Raw genomic sequence first — 17,967 nt, forward strand, 5'->3', positions numbered from 1 at the left:
CATATAATAATACAATAAAAAAGTGTCCAAGGCTCTGTACTTCCCTTGAAATAATTTATTGGGTGTGACCCATATGAAATGGCCAACAAAAAGAAATAGGAAGACATACCGTATATATAATAGCAAACAATTAATAAAACCTAAACAAACAATATTTGGCAGATTTTTTAGGACAAGTGCGATTACCTGTCAGAACAAAGGCTTGTCATTTTTATTTCCATTTACAGCGAGTAGGAATAAAATAACAAAAGCAAAAGTGCAAAAGAGAGAGAAAAAAGATGGTACTAACGTAGCAAAAGTCAGTTGGCATCAAGTGCTGTGAGAAATGTTAACTGTGTCCCAAATCCATACTAAATGGAAGATCAAAGCAGGTTTTGAGTACAGTGTTAATAACAAAATAATTATATATTTTCTTTCAATTAATATGTTGTAAGGACTGGGCTACAGGCTCAGAATCAGGACTGAACAATTCATTTTATTCGATTCATTCCTACTAAATGTTATGTTATGTGCAATTTCTATTGACTGTTTTCTTACAAATGTTTTCCTTCATTGTGAACCCCCCCCTCAGTGCTCTTTATGTCTTACTTAATGCAACAAAAACCAGTAGAGAGCCCAGTGTAATACATCAGCTGGATCTCAGGAGTGGCTGTCGATTAATGGAAAACAAAATCATATCTGCTAACGAACAGAAGATTTAGAATCCTATTGGACTTGTCAGCACCAACGCCAAACTGATTATAACCTTCAGATTTATATAAAAAAAACAGTACGAAAAAGGCCGATTCAAGTGACTACCCAGAGGTTGTAGTCAGCTGTCGCAAGTGCTTGTAAACAAGAATTTAAACCTATATATGTTACTCAATCAATTAAATCCATTCTCATTTCAGAGTTGTTCTGATACATCTTCAGTGCTCAGTATTCCAGAGGAACACTGCTGATTTCTGTGCTAATATACAGAATACCTTTAAATGGAGGTCAATGTACCCTTCTGAAGTAGGCCCATCATTTCCTTGTCCCCGCACAGGTAAAGGCTACGGAGAAAATATCGGTAGACAGATATACCCAGTCACATCTTAAACCACCACACTGCTCTGGCTTCTTCCCATCCCAAGCTACCTCTCCGTGAACTGAGGTGTTCTTTGTTACAGCTGCTGCTCCCGATTACATTAACTATCACCACTAAAGCAAAGACACACGGCCTGTTCATATTCAGATTTTCAGCTGTTAACGGCTGGGGTCCAGCGATCCTGTGAGCTGGAAGTGTATCCCGTCTCCGGGGAGAGGTGATGGGATGAGAGGGCAGAGCCAGCAGAGGTACCAGCGAACGCCCAGACAGTGACGTAGGTTTCCCAGGACGCCAAGGTTGTAAGGTCGGCGGGTCGAGTACCATTCCCTGGTGGTCTGTCCCCGAAACATCAGGATTATGTGGAAGAAGAAGAAGGCGGACACCAGCAGGAAGCCCACCACGCATGTGTCGGCGATGAATGCGAAGGCAAAGGCACCCGGTGACACCTGGCCTGGGGAGAGAAGGGACAGCAGCAGAACTGATTAAAAGAAAGCCAGTGATATAAATACAAGCTTAGGTTAATATTGTACATGAAATAAATGTGGTTATATTTACGACACCTTGCAGCGTTATTATACACAGAGAGTTGTGGGGATCAACCTGCAATTATCCTTCCTACAAACAGACCGGAAGTGGCAAAACCAGCTCCTACCTGACACCAGCATGATCCAGGGTATGAGCAGCAGCATGACGCTATGCAATGTCACACCCTCCTTCAATATGACAATGAAGACCTCTGCATTCATCAGAGTGGCGTACAGGAGCCCAGACCACATAAATAACAAGCAGCTCAGGAAGTAGCGGTAGTTACGGAAGCCCACGCACTGGCCAAAAAAGACACAGTGGTGATCCCGCCGCAGCACACACACTTTGCAGTCGTAGCAGTGGGAGCAGCGAGGAGGAGTGTGTGTCTCACATGTATAACAGTACCTGTGTGAAAAACAAGAACAAAAATACATTTATTTATAATGAGAAATGCTCCTTTGGCTCTAAAATACTGTTTTGTTAATCTCATTAAAACAAAGAGACTGTGATCATCAGACGGGGATGATGTGGGAGGATATGCAAATTTGAAAAAAACTCAAACATTGAGTGCGTCTGTTCGTTTTTTACACAACTAGTACTGTAAAATAAAATGCAGTTGTTTGCTTCTCTGCCAAGATGGACAGTTTTTCCAACTCACTCATGACGATAATTCACCATTTTCCTAATAATGGAAATATACCAAGCTCAACCTATTGTGAGTGTTTATTATCTAGAAAAAGCATTGCTTTGGGCCAAAAATAAAACTGTGGAACAAATCAATCTTTACACCTGTAAAAAAGCCAAATATAACTCCTAATGGTGGAAGTCGGACAGTGGGGATCACATTTTTAAGAAATCAAATTAAGAAAAAGACAAAATTGTCATATTATAATTAAACTATAAAATAATAATTGTATTCTAAATATCATTGTAAATGGAGTAAATAGGGTCTAGTCAAAGTAAGAGCAACAGACACCACAAGTAAACAGAACTATGTAAACAAGGAGGCTTTATATAGTTTACTGTGAATCCTCAAACCAAGGCTGTATGAAGAATTCCAAATAAAACCCCATTATTTCCTTATATAACCCCTGCACTCCTCACCTCCACCCCTGACCCATGCCATCTCCCCCCAGGAACACCCCCCTGATGCTGGGGCTGGTCTGGAGGAAGAGCAGGGCGTTCCAGCAGATGTTCCCGAGCATGAAGTACTGAGCCAGCAGGTGGACCGCCTTCCACCAGCCGGACCACTCCGTCTTCTGCTGGTCCGCCTCCACCAGCACCAAGTAGCTCACCTCCCCGGTGATGGAGAACACCAGGAAGGTGTTGAGGACCACTGGGAGGTGGCGGCACACTCTGTCGACCCTGTCGAAAACTTTACTGGCTAAACTGGTCATGTTTCCTGCCCGTCCAGCTCTCCGTGATGTGACAGCTCACAGGGCGGGGAGCGGTTTGACAGGCGCACTCTAGTAACCGTTTGTTAGCTTATAAAGGATAATAACCGCTCCAATAGCTTTGTGTTTGAAGTTACATTAACCGCATGATATCAATAATACTTTAAATAACTTTCAGACGAATTCATGTAATGAAAGAGTTTAAATGTCCGACTCTCAGTCTCTATTAACTCCCTCACTACCGCAATCTCAGCTACTCGACGGAATGCTCCCGAGAGGTGCTACATGAAAATACATCCGCATTGAAACAACGCACTCTGGTTCCGCTTGTGTATGTCACACGTCTCATGCGGCCATGGGTGGACAATCGTGTGCTATTCTAAATAGGTTTCATTCAAAATTGTACACACAATATATTCTGTAAAAAAAACAAAAACCTAAAGAGCTTTAAAAGTGATATTTACTTTCCTTGTAATTTCTGTAAAATGTTTTTATTTTCACTTCATCATGTTATCATATTGTCATGCTGGTTATTTTTTTAAATTATTTTAAGTGTATTAAAAAGAAAAAAAAGCTCTACAGCAGATTAACCCCGTGTGTTTATTGGCAGCATGTCTCTGCCCCCCCCAAAGAGGAGACCTTAATCCCTGATAATCTCTGTATCCACTGAAAGCCTGCAGTCATGGCTGCATCGAAGAAGAAATCACTGCCTCTAAGGCACCTGACGGACACTTTCACAAACCAAAGAGAGCAGATGCTAAAAAAGAGGTAAACTCCTTGAATATGAATTCAGGAAGAAGTTATCAAAGAAGTAATCGCAGTTGTTAGACTTTCTCTTAAAAATCATTAAAAACAGAAACCCCGCAAATACAATTGGACTTCTGTATGGGGTTTTACAGTGTGGTGCAAAAGAGGGAGCACATAATGTAGTTTGGGTAATGTTTTTGATTGTTAAAGATGTTGTGTGTGAGGGTAGAAAAGTGTGTGTGACACCAGTTACTACGATGCTGCATTATGATCCACAAATTGTATCCAAGTGTCAACAGGTCAATGCTATTCAATACAGACTTTTCAACTCCTCAGAATCAGCCAAAGCAGTGCATAAACAAAAGGCAGCTAAATGCTTTTCATCATTGTGTATGTGGGTGTTAATCATGTTAATCTGTGTGTGTGTTTGTTTCATGCAGCCACCTGCAGGAGCGCTGGCAGGAGCTGAAGGAGAGAGAGCTCATCGCTCAACAAAACAACAGGCAGCTGCTGCAGCAGTTTGATGAAGCCCAGGACACACTGAGAGAGATGATAACACTCACTGCTGACATGACAACTATTCGGGTGCACACACATTAAACAAATTTCCCATTTGTACTTCACCCCTGCCTCTCTGTGAAGCGTTTGTGCTGAATCCTCTTCTTGACCTTTGACTCCTTCAGATGGAGTACGAGCGGTACCTGGAGGAGAGTTACCCCCGCTGGCAGCAGCAGCTCGAGAGGAAAACACAGTCTGCTCAGAGACAGGTACGAGAGATTCACACGATGCAGTTTGTGTCCAACCAATACACTGGTTCTGTATTTTGAATTGATGCAATAAAACTGAGAACATTAACTTGTTTACTTAATTAACTTGTGCTTAAGTAATGTACACGTACCTTAATGCTTCTTTTTGAGTATTTCCATCTACATTCATTTACTTGTAGTGCAGTGTTCTTGCAGTGTGGAATTAGCACTTTGAATTAAGTAACAATTCTAAATACTTCTTCCACCACTGTCTTTTACAGAGCATGGAGGAGTATTTAAGGTCATGTCGAAAGAACAGAGAGGAACGGGTGTCAACATCCTCAGCAGATCGACCTTTTAATTCAAAAGGTTTGTCCTCTTTACTCACTTCTTTAGTTTTAAAGGGTTGTTCTAGACACACACCGACTCCTATCTAATGTCTATCTTTGTTCCAGGCCCTACATCAATGTCACAGCAAATGGCTGCACCTCCAAACCACTACAGCCAAAACCTCCACATGGACTACAACCAACATGGCTCCCCTCGTCTCCCCTACATACAAACTTCCTGGCAGCCCCCCACTCAATTCCAGAGAGCTAAGTTTCCCATCAGAGCCCAACATCAACCTCAGGGTTACTCTCATGTCCCTCCATCTTTCCCCCAACATCCTGAGCCATACCATCATCAACACCTCGACTCCCCACCCGGCTATCATCACGGGCAAGATGCACCAGGCTGGGCCCCCCTGCAGCCTGAACCCCCCTGGCCTTTGGCTGCTGGTGCGGCTGGGATCTCTGCATGCTCCGAGGCTCTGTGGGGTCCGCTCTACAGGGAGGAACCCCCTCCTGAGATAAAGGTGACAGAGAAGGAGGTGGACACAAGCCTAGCACCAAGCTCAAAGAGAGAAGGAGGGAGTGGAGGCAGGAACAGTCATTTCTCCCAGGAGCTGGACATTAAACCAGGTGGGAAAAGAAAATGATTTTCTTTCTTATGCTCTTCCTAAATATGTTAATTCCCCTCAGATATTCATTTTCATTATGTGTTGACGTGCTGCGTTTAGTTCGTCTGTCTGGTGGCCCTGCAGAGAGCAGCGAGAGCAGCAGGGAGTCCAGTCGAGGGAGCAGAGAGAAGAAGAAGAGAGGCACATCACAGAAAGCGTCCTTGGACAGCTGCAGCTCTCACGAGTAAGTCATATTGTTTATAATAGTCTCTCAGAGAATCTAGCTCTTAATAGAGACTCTGGAAATTTTTACTAGGTACATATTATCATAATCATAAGTAACAGATCAACATTTGAATGCCAGTTCTAACTTTAGTCATCTAAAACAACTCCTTTCCTCTACATGTGTATTTGTTATAAATTGCAATTTACAGAAAAGAGCTGAGACCTTCACTTTCATTTAAAGTTTGCCACAGCTTTGAAGCAAACTATGCAGCAATTTTACAATAAAAAAAGCAAACAATTGAGTAAAGATGTCAACATCTTTGGGGCATTCATGAACCAGAGGATGAATCAGAATCAGAGATACTATATGAACCACTTATGTTCTACCTACCATATAAATGAACTTACATATATTATTCTTTACAATTTTATTTTTCATCCATTCTTAATTTTAGGTCATCTGAGAGTTCCAGTGCAATTGTCATTGCTGCAGCCACAGCAGCCCAAAACTCAGAAAGCGACGCCTCATCAGAGAAAAGCAGCACGAGTAGGAGGAAGAGGAGGGGTGTGGGGCTCGCTGTCGGATCACCAACTGCTGAGAAGCTGGGGGAAGGGAGCAAGGGAGACACCTCAGGGAGTCACCGAGAGGAGAGTCGGTCCACTAGGACAGAGTTAGGGGGTCTAATCGAGGAGGCCAGGATCGAAGAAGGAGGTAATCAAAGACATGGGGATAATTCAGAGAGCTGTGGAGAGGAGTCTGGATCCCAGAGGGAGGAGGAGTCTGGACATGTTCGTGTAAAGATTGAAAACAGAGGTGGAGATGAAATAGAAAAGCAGGAGAGTAACAGCTCTGAACAAAGCAGTGTAGAGGGAAAGGAAGAGGAAGAACCAGGAAGTGGAGAGGGAAATGGTGGTTGCGCTGAAGAAAAAGAGAACAACCAGACAGATGAAGAGCAAGAGGAAAGAGACGTGGATGATGAAAATGTGGCTTTGGAAAAAAATAATACTACAGATAAGGAGGAGGAGACAGGATCGGAAGAAGAGGCGGAGGATGAGGAAGAGGGTGATCCTGAGGAAGAAAAGTCTGAAATGTTGCAGATTGAAGATGGTGAGAACCAAAAAAGGGTTTCTACATCTTCTCAATATGAAGATGAGGACGACAATGAAGGAGAGGAGAACACGGAGGATGAAGAGTCAGATGAAGACGAGCAAAGAGGAGACGAAGCAGGAGAACCAGAGGAGGAAAGAGATTCAGACGACAGCATCATCTCACCACCGCAAAACAGGTGGATATTTAACCACTATCACTATCCACAATGTATTATTTCTTCATGAAGTTTGGCTGTTTTAAAGCATATGGCATACATTTTGGTAAAGGTGTCTTTTGGTATTTTTGAAGGACTGCACATGGTTAAATAATAACATGTTAATCACAAATGACAGTACGTAGACTTGAAACGATCTGTTGTTTTCAGATCTAAAAAGATGAACGTTATTCCTGAGGAGAACAGTGAAGAAGATGAGGAGGAGGAAGGGATCAAAACTGAATCCTCTGAAGATGAGATCAGTGACGACGATGTCGAGAATCTACTTGCGCCTCAAGATCAATCTGAGAAAGAGTGAGTTACGTTTTACTTCCGATAGCAGAAACTACAGCTTTACCAATTTCATCTCATTACCTTGTTAAAAATGTATTTTCAGAGAAAAGGACCTGAAAGCTGCCGAGAAACCAAAAGGTAAAGTATTGTCAGTTTTCATTTGAAGATGGATTCAATATTGCCATAAATGTTTGTTTTTGAAGATTACTATCCGTTTCTTTTCCAGCAGTTTGTGACAACGTGGAGATGTTTCAAGTTGAGCTGGACAGATCAACCAAGTCGGATCACCCGAGTGACTCTGATGAGTTCGACCAGTTTTATGAATAAATGTAACAACCTCTGAAACAAAAGCCTACCTCAGGATAAAGTGTTACAGAGTAGTATATAGTAAACAACTTTATTCAAATATGTGGTCTTTTGGTACGGTTTGTTTTCTTAGGTTTGATTAAAGATGTTATCTAAATGTATCAATACCCAAACATAACTGCACACCATTAAACTGCTTTATATACATACTTAAGTGTTTATGTTGACTACTAAAGAAATAGATTTTCAAGCAGGTTTCTTCCTCCTCCACTCGGAGCCTACGAAACAGAAATATACAATATAAAACGACAACACTAGTAGATGTAAGAGAAGACTACAAAACAGTACAAAGAGTGACAATAATTTATTGAAAATAGTTAGTTATGGCTGTCTGAGCGACTCACATTCCACCACAGTCATGAAACCACCAACCAGACATGTTTGTTGTATAAAAATAAATTCAATGAGCACAGTAGATTGTTTCTGTAAGTTTCCCATCAGCGTGCCTGAGGAGCACATCATTTAAAGCTGCTTGCAAACTGGTCCTGGTTCAGTCAGCTCTTTTCTTTTGAAGAGCTTTCAAAGTCTTAATTTTACTTTAGATTTTCACCACCTGAGCAGCCAGACAGGGGCTCACTCTCGTCCCGTCGTCTGACGCAGCGCTGCGCTGGATGAGCATCCGGCCGTAGGTCCCGCCCACCTGGCCTTTGGTCAGCCGTCCAGGGTTCACACACACACAGCCGACCACGTTCTGAAAACAAGAGGAGAGGAGGTTTAAAGACATATTGCGTGGGCTAATCAAAACACTAAAAAGATAGGGATATTCAAAACAAATGTCCCATTGGAAGAACCTCTACATTAGTAACAAATGAGTTGTTTTTTATCTTTTCTACAGATGTGTCTTTGTTTTAAACAATGTTTTGGACTCATAACTACATTTAAATAATTTCAGAAAGAAAACATTTTGTAATATGAAACTGACCTGAAAACTGCACATATCTTAATTTTGACAATGTATGAATAACTCCTTTATTACATGGACTAGAAATGATATGTTTTGCCTTCAGTGTTATTTAAAAACTCTGATGTTTTGCCCATGGCTTGACTCAATTAACTTCTTAAACATTTAGTTTTTTTAAACTGAACTCAAAGCTGCACTTATTTTTGAATTGACAATACTTTAAATGAGAGCGGGCTCTGTAACCAATAACTGGGCTAAGTGTCTGTCTAGAGCAGGGGTAGCCAACACGGTGCCCGCGGGCACTCAGTCGCCCGCAGGGGCAACGTGAGTCGCCCGCGGGGCATGTTCTAAAAATAGCTCGCCAAGAAAATCCAAAATGTATAAAATACACAAAACAAAAAAGGAAATGTAATTAAAATAATCTACCCTATGCATAAACGAAACCTATAGCAAACTCTATCTACTTACTACAACTCTATATCTATCTAACACCCCTCCTCCCCCTACCCCGACAATGAATATCGACCAATCACGTTCTTGCTTGATTTGCGGGACCAGCGTTGCAGTCGGGAAGAAAAGCAATGTGGCACCTCCCCGCTGATTTTCCTTCTGGCAGAATCTACACAACATATCAGCCCCATCAGCCATAGAGAGTTAACTAATTAGAGGGGCGTGGCCCCACAGCTGTGAGAACTCAGCAATCAGGCGTCCATTTTAGGTAGCTCTTTCCTGGAGCGACACCCAATTAATTCTGTCCTTTCCCCGCTCAGAGACCCAGGTCGTCGCACGCATCTCTGCTTGTCTAGCTGACATCTCTCAGTGGATGTCCGCTCATCACCTCAAGCTCAACAAGACTGAACTGCTTTTCCTTCCGGGAAAAGATTGTCCCACTCTTGACCTGACTATCAACATCGGCACCTCTGTTGTTTCCCCGACTCAGACTGCAAGGAATCTGGGTGTGATCCTAGATAACAACCTGTCCTTCACTGCAAACATCGCTGCTACAACCCGTTGCTGCAGATACACGCTCTACAACATCAGGAAGATACGTCCCCAGCTGACCCAGAAAGCGACGCAGCTTCTGGTCCAGGCTTTCGTCACCTCACGCCTAGACTACTGCAACTCCCTCCTGGCTGGTCTACCTGCATGTGCCATCCGACCTCTGCAGCTCATCCAGAATGCAGCGGCTCGTCTGGTCTTCAACCTTCCTACATTCTCCCACACCACTCCTCCGCTTCCTCCACTGGCTTCCGGTAACTGCTAGAATTCACTTCAAGACACTGGTACTTGCGTACCATGCTGCGAATGGATCTGGCCCTTCCTACATCCAGGACATGGTTAAACCGTACACCCCAGCACGTGCACTCCGCTCTGCATCAGCCAAACAGCTCGCTGCACCCTCGCTGCGAGGGGGACCCAAGTTCCCATCAGCAAAAACACGTGGGTTTGCTATCCTGGCTCCAAAATGGTGGAATGAGCTCCCCATTGACATCAGGACAGCAGAAAGCCTGCACATCTTCCGGCGCAGACTGAAAACTCATCTCTTTCGACTCCACCTCGAGCGATAGAATTACTAACAAAGAACTGCTAACAGAGCACTTATATACTAATAAAGGACTGGCTTATCTAAAGCCAGTTGAGTAGCACTTGAAATGTTTGGCTCTATGAAACCTGATGTACTTAATGATTCTGTTTTCTTCAAGGTTGTGTCTTCCTGGTCGAATGTACTTATTGTAAGTCGCTTTAGATAAAAGCGTCAGCTAAATGCAATGTAAAAATTAGAGCCGGGACTCGATTAAAAAAATGTATCTAATTAATTAGAGGCTTTGTAATTAATTAATCGAAATTAATTGCATTTTTAATGAAATATACATATTTGACCTGAGAACAGTGAGAAGCAATTTTCACATGGATTACAGTCGAGTGCAATCCAGTGAGTTGGTTATTTTCTCAGACATGGACTTACTTATCCTGGCCCTGAAACCAGTCATCAGTGGTTGAATGTGGGTTGGGTCAGGGTGTGGTTCCTTGCACTCGGAGTCGGGCTAACGTCCACGCTAGCTGCTACATGCTTTGCATTTAGGTGATACTTTCGGCTTGATGTGCTGCGGTGATATGCAAATTCTTTTTTGCATAATTTGCACACAACCGTGCTCTTGTCGACGCTTCCATCCGTCCGTTTTTTAAAACAAAATTTCCCATCCACGGGGCCGACCAAAGCGGTCTCATCAGCTTGTTCGTTCATGTTTGACTATTGTTCACCGTGGTTTGTTGTTGTTTGAAGTCCCATGCTGAAGTCATGAACGTTAGTTGGTGCTCCAGTATAATCGGTACGCCTGAAACTCATCCAGTGAGAAACGTTCCACTGTGCAAAATTAAGTGCGATTAAAATGCGTTAATTTTTGTGTAATTAATTAATCTTAATTAACGCGTTAAAGTCCCGGCCCTAGTAAAAATCATTCCAATGTGTACTATAGGACAGTACAAAAAGCAGTTTAAAAAGGGGAATGATTAGTAAAAATATGCATAAATAAAAAGAAAGAATGCTAACATAAGAATAAACAAGTTTAAATGATTTGTTATTGGTTGTGATCATATTCTAAAGATGATTGGAGTATTGAAAAGTATACACCTCCCTTTCATCTGAGTGTTGAGAGCTGTATCCATAAATTCATTTTGTGCTCAAAGTGCACCAGATTGATGCATGGGCCCACCCCCAAATAAAATAATTAAATTGCATACATTTTATTTTAGTAAACACTGAAAGCGGGTCCCACAGACTCAAACACACAAAGGTTAAAGGTAAGCAAAAGTAGCCCCCAACTTGTTTTATTTTTTTAAAGTAGCCCTAATCCTAAAAAAGGTTGGTGACCCCTGGACTAGAGGATGCGAACAAGAACAGGAAATCTGTACCTTGACAAAGTATCTCAGCTCCGAGGGAATAACCAGGACGTCGGGGGTCAGCGGCATCTGACCGAAGCTCTGGTACTTCTCATAATCCATGTTCACCTCCTCCACGGGCGGGTACAGCGGGTAGTAACTGGAGGAGAAGACACAACCACGGGGTTATTAATGTTACAGCAGCTTCAAAGTAGAGTAAATCAAATGTACTGTTTTAGGTCTCCTACCTCCTCTGGGTCAGCATGTGTTTCAGTATGCGGGAAAATCTGTCTGTTCCTGTGCCACTGCAACACAACACATTCAAATGTCAATACAGTAATGCCATTCATTAAAATACATAAAGAAATACTAGTTAACTTCTGCTTCTGGTATAAGAGAAAGCTCGCATAGGAATTCAAGTTTATAAAAAGGAGGCTGTAAAGAGGTCTATTCATGTCTTGACAAACATACTAAACATTACATTGCTTCTCATAAAATACAATGTTAACTGAGCTCAATTGAAGTAAAATATAGAAGTCCTCCTCACCAGCTGATCTCCTCTGCGCCCATGTGGAACAGGATGTCGGTGGAGGTCAGGCCGAAGGTCACCCCATCGATCAGCAGGGTGCAGGGGTCCGGGACCAGGGTGACACGCTGCAGAGAGCATAGAGCATATATAATTCCCTGGTGATAAACATTTATTTATTTTACCTGTACTATCCTCCAGTCAGGAGGTTGTGAGTCTCACCTGGGCCTGGTCCTTGCTGAGGCTCGGCAGGCTGAAGGGAGGCTGAGGGTAGATGAAGTGATGGTGGATGTCTCTCTGGGAGGGCACGAACACCAGGCGGCAGCCAACACTGGATAGGAAAAGAAAAAACATTATCTGTTATTATTTGGTATGTTTCCTAATAAGGGCATATTGTAAGAGTTAAGCACAAGCAGTTTTTGAACAGCTTTTTAAGAGTAAAATTCAAGCATTTTGTTGACTGAAAATGTTCTTTGAATCCTCAATGATTTAAAAAAGGACCTATCTAGCTGAAATTCGAGTGAGAACAGGAAAACAACTCTCGATGAAACACCATATTATGTTAAAAATCAAGAATTATATTCAAATTAAAAAGAGATTTCTAACCATAAAAACAGATGAAGAATAAAATCAAGCATTTAAAAATGTTTTAAGAACCTGTCTGAACCCCTGCAGGAGGAAATGCTGTTCCTTGAAGTTCAAAATTTGAGACAAACCTTTGGGTGCCGTCCACAATGCTTTCGACACATCTTGAGAAAATGGCCTCAAACGTCTCGGTCACCTGAGCTTTCTATTTCATACACAGGTGGGGGTAAAGATGGTCACACAAACGTATTATCAACCAACTTGCTTTAAAGTCCTGGACACAATCAACTAATATGTTGGAGGAATCACATCAACCTGAATCGATTTTGGATTTTCAAAATACAGAGGGATTCAGGGATAAAGACACAGAATGTCCACTTTTGAACGCACCTCAATTTGTTCATGTTTGGAATCCACAAAAGGGCCCAGCTGGAGAAGAAAAAGGAAGGATATAGAAATGTCGAAAGTTAAACTTAACAGAGGAAAAGATAATCAGGACTTGATTAATTAGTTAATTGTGATGCAGTCAAAATAAAATAAAGAAAGTGATTATACCAGCAGGCAGACATCAGGACGGTCCCTGACAATGACGTTGATGAGGTCCAGCAGGGGGTCAAAGGTCAGGTTGTCAGAGGGAGTGTACGGTCCGCATGCCACCAGCACATTCAAGGGCTCTGTAATCGCATGGGGAAGAGTGTGTATGCAATAACTGACATTAAAGAAACAAAGAAGTACAACTAACTTTGACATAAACAGAATGCACGGTCCCTCCTATAGATTTCAGATATGACAGAAAGTGTTACAAATGTTAACAACCAACATCACTTACCTTCACTCATTTCCATTTTCACCTCAGAAGTGAAGAAAGGAAGAGGGACTCCCTGAAAAAGACAAGACGATTTACAGAAGAACAACAAACAGGCTCCAGTTCTAAACGTTGAGAAACTCATAGTGCTTCAGTGGGATTTCTATTTCAACTAAATGTTGCTTTCCGAAGGCATTGTCTTTCAGAACTAAGAAAAACACTTTTATAACTCCTAGCTGACCTCGTAGAGTTTGGAAGTCATCAGTTTCCTTCCCGTTGTGTTCATCCCCTCCATCACTACCACCTGAGGAAAGAGAGCAGAGTTTCATTCTTATTTATTCTTCTGTGGGATTTGTTGATACATTTTGTCAGAGTTCTCGGTCGGACGCTGGGGTCGTCTCCTGCCCAGGTCCCTGGCATGCTCTGTTGCTCTTGGTGACCGTGTAACCTGCTGCACACACACTTCAGTGCAGAGGAAAAGGGGAGGCCACCATCATACACACTCACAACACAATGCACTCTAGAGACTTACAATGTCAGAATATTAGGGTTGTAACAAATGTCATTTCTTTACATTCAAAGGTATAGTTTTGTTATAGTAGAAACATTTATGTAATGTATGGTGCCGTTAGATGGCTGCTTGACCACCATGCTGGAAGAGCAGTGACCACAATGAAAATGTTGTTTTTGAAAGATGAAATGCCATTATCTAATGACTATTCCATTCGACAAAAACATGTTGTGAATTTTTTTATTATTAAATCCATCCTTTTTCATAAGAATTTGACTTGAAGTAATTACAATGACAAACCTAATGTGCCGCTGTGCTGAAGTACCAGGTTTAAGAACAAAGCATTGACATTTGTATTTAGAATTGAAATGTAAATGCTACGAATGAAGCTTCCAACTATTCAGTACAGCCCTACAAAAACATATGAATAAAAACGGACACATTGAATCCTGCCAGAAATATTTCTGTAGCTTCAAGAAGCTTCCCGTCTGCTCACCTGACCAGGAAACAGGGAGTAGTCTTTGAGCTCTGATAGGTCCACAGGTATTTGCTGCCCGCCTTGCTCCGGACCCGCCTCCAGGAGAACCGAGTGAGCGTTCAGTTTGCCGTTACTGTCACAGCAGACCTGACCCAGCACTGTGATACTGTCCTGCAGGAGGGGGGGTAGAAAACACACCAAACTGAGCAGACAGGCAATACTTAAATCATACAAATAAACGTAATGTATCTAGTTTAAGGCAGCGCAAAATAGTGGTGCACATGACGATATATCTTATATGAAGTCAAGATAAGCATGTTTACCTACAGGGACACAAACCATGACTTACATTTGTCTTGATGTTCAGAAATATTCAACAGCAGATTTAAATGTACAAAGTTTTAGCATCAATACTTTTAAGTCAAATTGGATGCTGATTTGTTTATTGATTCAAAACGTTTCCTAGTTAAGAATATTACTTTGCTTGAGTAAAATATCAAATTACAACTTGACGATATCCATGATGTTTTCAAAACTTATGGAAATCATGGGTTTGAGGCTTCTATGGTTTTAGAGGATTTCCCCAGCAGTATCACGTCTGTACCTGAGCGGGCAGAGAGACCGGGGAGAACTCTTCGATGTTGAAGTGAGCCTTGAGTCCCTCGCCCAGCTCCTCTATCTTCTCCGTCAACACTGGGGGAAATAGAAACAAAGATCTTCAAACAATCATGAACATTTTTTATAATAATCAAAGCAGGCTGTATACTGTTTAATTCTTTAAAAATAGAAATGTATGAATACCGGTGTTTTGCGAGATTTTAAATAATAGGACTCTCTCCTCCAAATTATTTTTTATGATTTTCATGCTGTTGAAGAGTGTGTCTCACCGTTTCGAACGTCTCGCAGCCTCTGGAACATGTACTTGTAGCTGCAGCGGAGCGAGTCCTCGGGCCCCTCCAGGAGCTCCAGCTGGACACCGGCGCCTGACTCCTTCCTGCCGGCCCAGCGGGTCCCCTGCACGGCCCCGAAAGAAACCACCACCTCCCCTTTCGCTCCTCGCTGGCTGTACTTCTGTGACGGTGTTGAACTTCCAAAGAAAGAAAGTCACAGTTACAAATTCTTTATCTCGACAAGTTGTTCATTACATGCTACACTAACTAACCAGTGGTTCAGTGAAAAGTTCAAACACCTTTTTGCTTTCTGTTTATTGGCCACAACATTACGCAATGCATTCACATTAAAGCATTGTTAAAGAAGCCAATGAATTGTAAATTAAACAAAAAGGTCAGTTGGAATAAAATGCTTTATCCTGCATGTTTGGTCTACTTACTGTTTGTGTTTTGTATGAAAAGAGACATATACGTTTATTATTACTTTTATACAATGAACAAAGTAATAGTAGACACCACTTTGACACATCATCATGTCACTGCACAATGAGAGGTTGTCCCCTTGGTTCATCTGAAATAAAAACGATTTTGATACCAGTCAAATGTTATTCCGCCGTTTACTAGCAGCTGTGTGTGTGTGTGTGTGTGTGTGTGTGTGTGTGTGTGTGTGTGTGTGTGTGTGTGTGTGTGTGTGTGTGTTGCTGGGTACCTGGGAGAAGAGCTGGCCGGAGACAGCAGCAGGCCGGGGCTGGTCAGCAGAGCTGCACTTCTTTTAGAGTGAGGGTGCTCAGGAGTGGTCAGCGCCCGCTTCTGAGAGCCCTAAATACACACACACGCACATTCAATGGTTTTATCTTTCCGTTTGGTTTTCTTGAACTTTGAATTAATATCTTAGAAAAGTTTGAAGGAACCGGGCACTGGGACACAGAAAACCTTCAGTGTAGAGCTGGAAATATTTGGGTTTTTCCTCAATAATTTTATTTCTATCCGTTATGTTCATTAAAATCAATGAAAAAGAAACAGTACTATACATTTTTAAATATTGAATTCAGGGTCCTGCAACATCACAATTTTGTTCTGAACATGTAAATCCCTCAAAAGAAAAATATTCAGTAATCAAAAGCTACAGCTTACCTTAGCAGGGGTAGAGTAAGCATCCAGTAGGTTCTCCTCCTCTTCCTCAGCTTTGATTCTGAACAAATAATGTTAAGGACTGTGAAATTCTTTATTGGCAAGCCTTAATAAACTAATATGTTTTGAGGGTCATAAGCTCTTAGTTACTGTGTTTTGTAAAAAGTACGATATTAATAAAGCTTGACTTATAATGACACTCATGACAGACAACAGATACGTTTTATTCAAGGCTGTTTTTCTCGAGTTCACTGTGAAGGATACAAGTCCTGCAGCGTGTGGATGTCTCTGGTTCTGTTGTGAGTTTCTTCTTTTTTGAAGCTTTGTTTAGATTTATTCTTCTTGTTCAACACCTGCCAAGAAAATGAACTGGGTATGAAAACAACATTCGGTGCCCTGTCTGAGAGTGGGGACAGTGTTTTGACCGAGAAAGGGCCATGTTTAAGTAAACAACAACCACTCACAACATCCCTGACAAAAAGACAAATTCATTTATGTCATCCTTACCTCATGTTCAAAATACTCCAGGGTGTCGGTGGTGAGTTTTAGTCCATTTTTGGTTGTGCTGTAGGCCACCCACTCCAGCACCATCTCATCTGCCTGTATCCTGTTGCAAATACACTGCTCCACCACTGAGGAGAGAGGAGGGATAGGAAGGAGGGCAGGTCAAAAACGATGTAGCAATTAAGATGAGAATAAAGCAAATTTAAATCATACATGTAAATGCTGAAATACTGCAAGTACAAATAAAAGTCGATCAATCAAAATCTTACTGTAAAAGTAAAAGAGTATTAGCATTAAAATATGCTATAAGTACCAAAACAAGGTAAATTAGTCATTATGCAAAATGACTTACTAGATAAACATTTACATTATATTACCGGATTATAATTTATTACTGCTGATGATGTCTATCAATATTTGTCAGTTGCTTTATAGTCTGTATTTATAATCTGACTGCAAACTAACAAGTAACTAAAGCTGTCAAATAAATGAAATGAAGTTTAAAAAAAGCGTCATATCTGTTTTCAAAATGTAGCAAAAGAAGTACATAAGTAAAGATCAGCATTGAGTTAATGTTCTTATTTTCCATTACAGCACAGCAAACAGACATGTTACATACAACGTTAACAGTGTGTAACGTTATACAATGTTGAATATTTGGCTGGTTGTTGATATTCTTAGCTATAGGCGACGCTATTTATTAGAAAAGGACAACAATAAGCATGTATTAGCTACTTACTCTTGTCGAGGATTGTGTCATCTTGGCAGGCTATGTCGAACATTTCCAGCTCTGATTTGAGGCTTTCTCCGGTCACCACAGCCATGGTTTTGTGCTGAATATTTACTAGATTGTGTAGTAATGGAGGGGACACAATGTCCAATATGTTGATGATACCTTGGTAGCTTTCGTTAGCTTTGCTCTCACTTCATAGCAACGATAAATATCAACTTGACTTTAGTATGCGATTTTTAATACAAGTTACTGCAGCTATCCTTATGTTAGATGGCAGAATAAAACACCAGACGCTCATTTCATTTTACCGCGAAAAAGTGCTGCTGGTGTTGGCGGCCGGAACTGACGTCAAATTCCATAACAATAATAAGCGGAAGTAAGCAGCCCCACAAAATAAAAGATTTCGACTCCAT

At 41.6% G+C, this 17,967-nt stretch overlaps 3 protein-coding genes across 3 annotated transcripts; 1 reads left to right on the forward strand and 2 right to left on the reverse strand.

The window, feature by feature from the left end:
- Window positions 1-40: 40 nt before the first annotated feature.
- On the reverse strand, window positions 41-3,335 carry zdhhc24 (zinc finger DHHC-type containing 24). The gene is made up of 3 exons (XM_034092701.2): window positions 2,699-3,335; window positions 1,722-1,999; window positions 41-1,520 (listed from the first exon to the last, which is right to left on the reverse strand). The coding sequence occupies exons 1-3, from the start codon at window positions 2,989-2,991 to the stop codon at window positions 1,228-1,230; spliced, it is 864 nt and encodes a 287-aa protein (XP_033948592.1). The 5' UTR covers window positions 2,992-3,335; the 3' UTR covers window positions 41-1,227.
- A 335-nt stretch (window positions 3,336-3,670) lies between these two features.
- Window positions 3,671-7,571, forward strand: LOC117453392 (dentin matrix acidic phosphoprotein 1). The gene is made up of 10 exons (XM_034092216.1): window positions 3,671-3,756; window positions 4,176-4,320; window positions 4,419-4,502; window positions 4,763-4,850; window positions 4,937-5,443; window positions 5,542-5,665; window positions 6,102-6,932; window positions 7,122-7,265; window positions 7,348-7,382; window positions 7,474-7,571. The coding sequence occupies exons 1-10, from the start codon at window positions 3,671-3,673 to the stop codon at window positions 7,569-7,571; spliced, it is 2,142 nt and encodes a 713-aa protein (XP_033948107.1).
- Window positions 7,572-7,899: 328 nt separating this feature from the next.
- pola2 (polymerase (DNA directed), alpha 2) lies at window positions 7,900-17,901 on the reverse strand. Its single transcript, XM_034093362.1, has 18 exons — window positions 17,561-17,901; window positions 16,825-16,949; window positions 16,582-16,670; window positions 16,321-16,378; window positions 15,896-16,005; window positions 15,184-15,383; window positions 14,901-14,989; window positions 14,315-14,467; window positions 13,549-13,611; window positions 13,332-13,383; window positions 13,058-13,176; window positions 12,893-12,931; window positions 12,634-12,707; window positions 12,140-12,248; window positions 11,939-12,045; window positions 11,640-11,696; window positions 11,425-11,551; window positions 7,900-8,301 (listed from the first exon to the last, which is right to left on the reverse strand). Exons 1-18 carry the CDS (start codon window positions 17,643-17,645, stop codon window positions 8,149-8,151), a joined length of 1,809 nt encoding a protein of 602 aa, XP_033949253.1. The 5' UTR covers window positions 17,646-17,901; the 3' UTR covers window positions 7,900-8,148.
- Between the last annotated feature and the right edge of the window lie 66 nt (window positions 17,902-17,967).

Source organism: Pseudochaenichthys georgianus, chromosome 10 (assembly GCF_902827115.2).
Source record: "Pseudochaenichthys georgianus chromosome 10, fPseGeo1.2, whole genome shotgun sequence".
NCBI lineage: Eukaryota > Metazoa > Chordata > Actinopteri > Perciformes > Channichthyidae > Pseudochaenichthys > Pseudochaenichthys georgianus.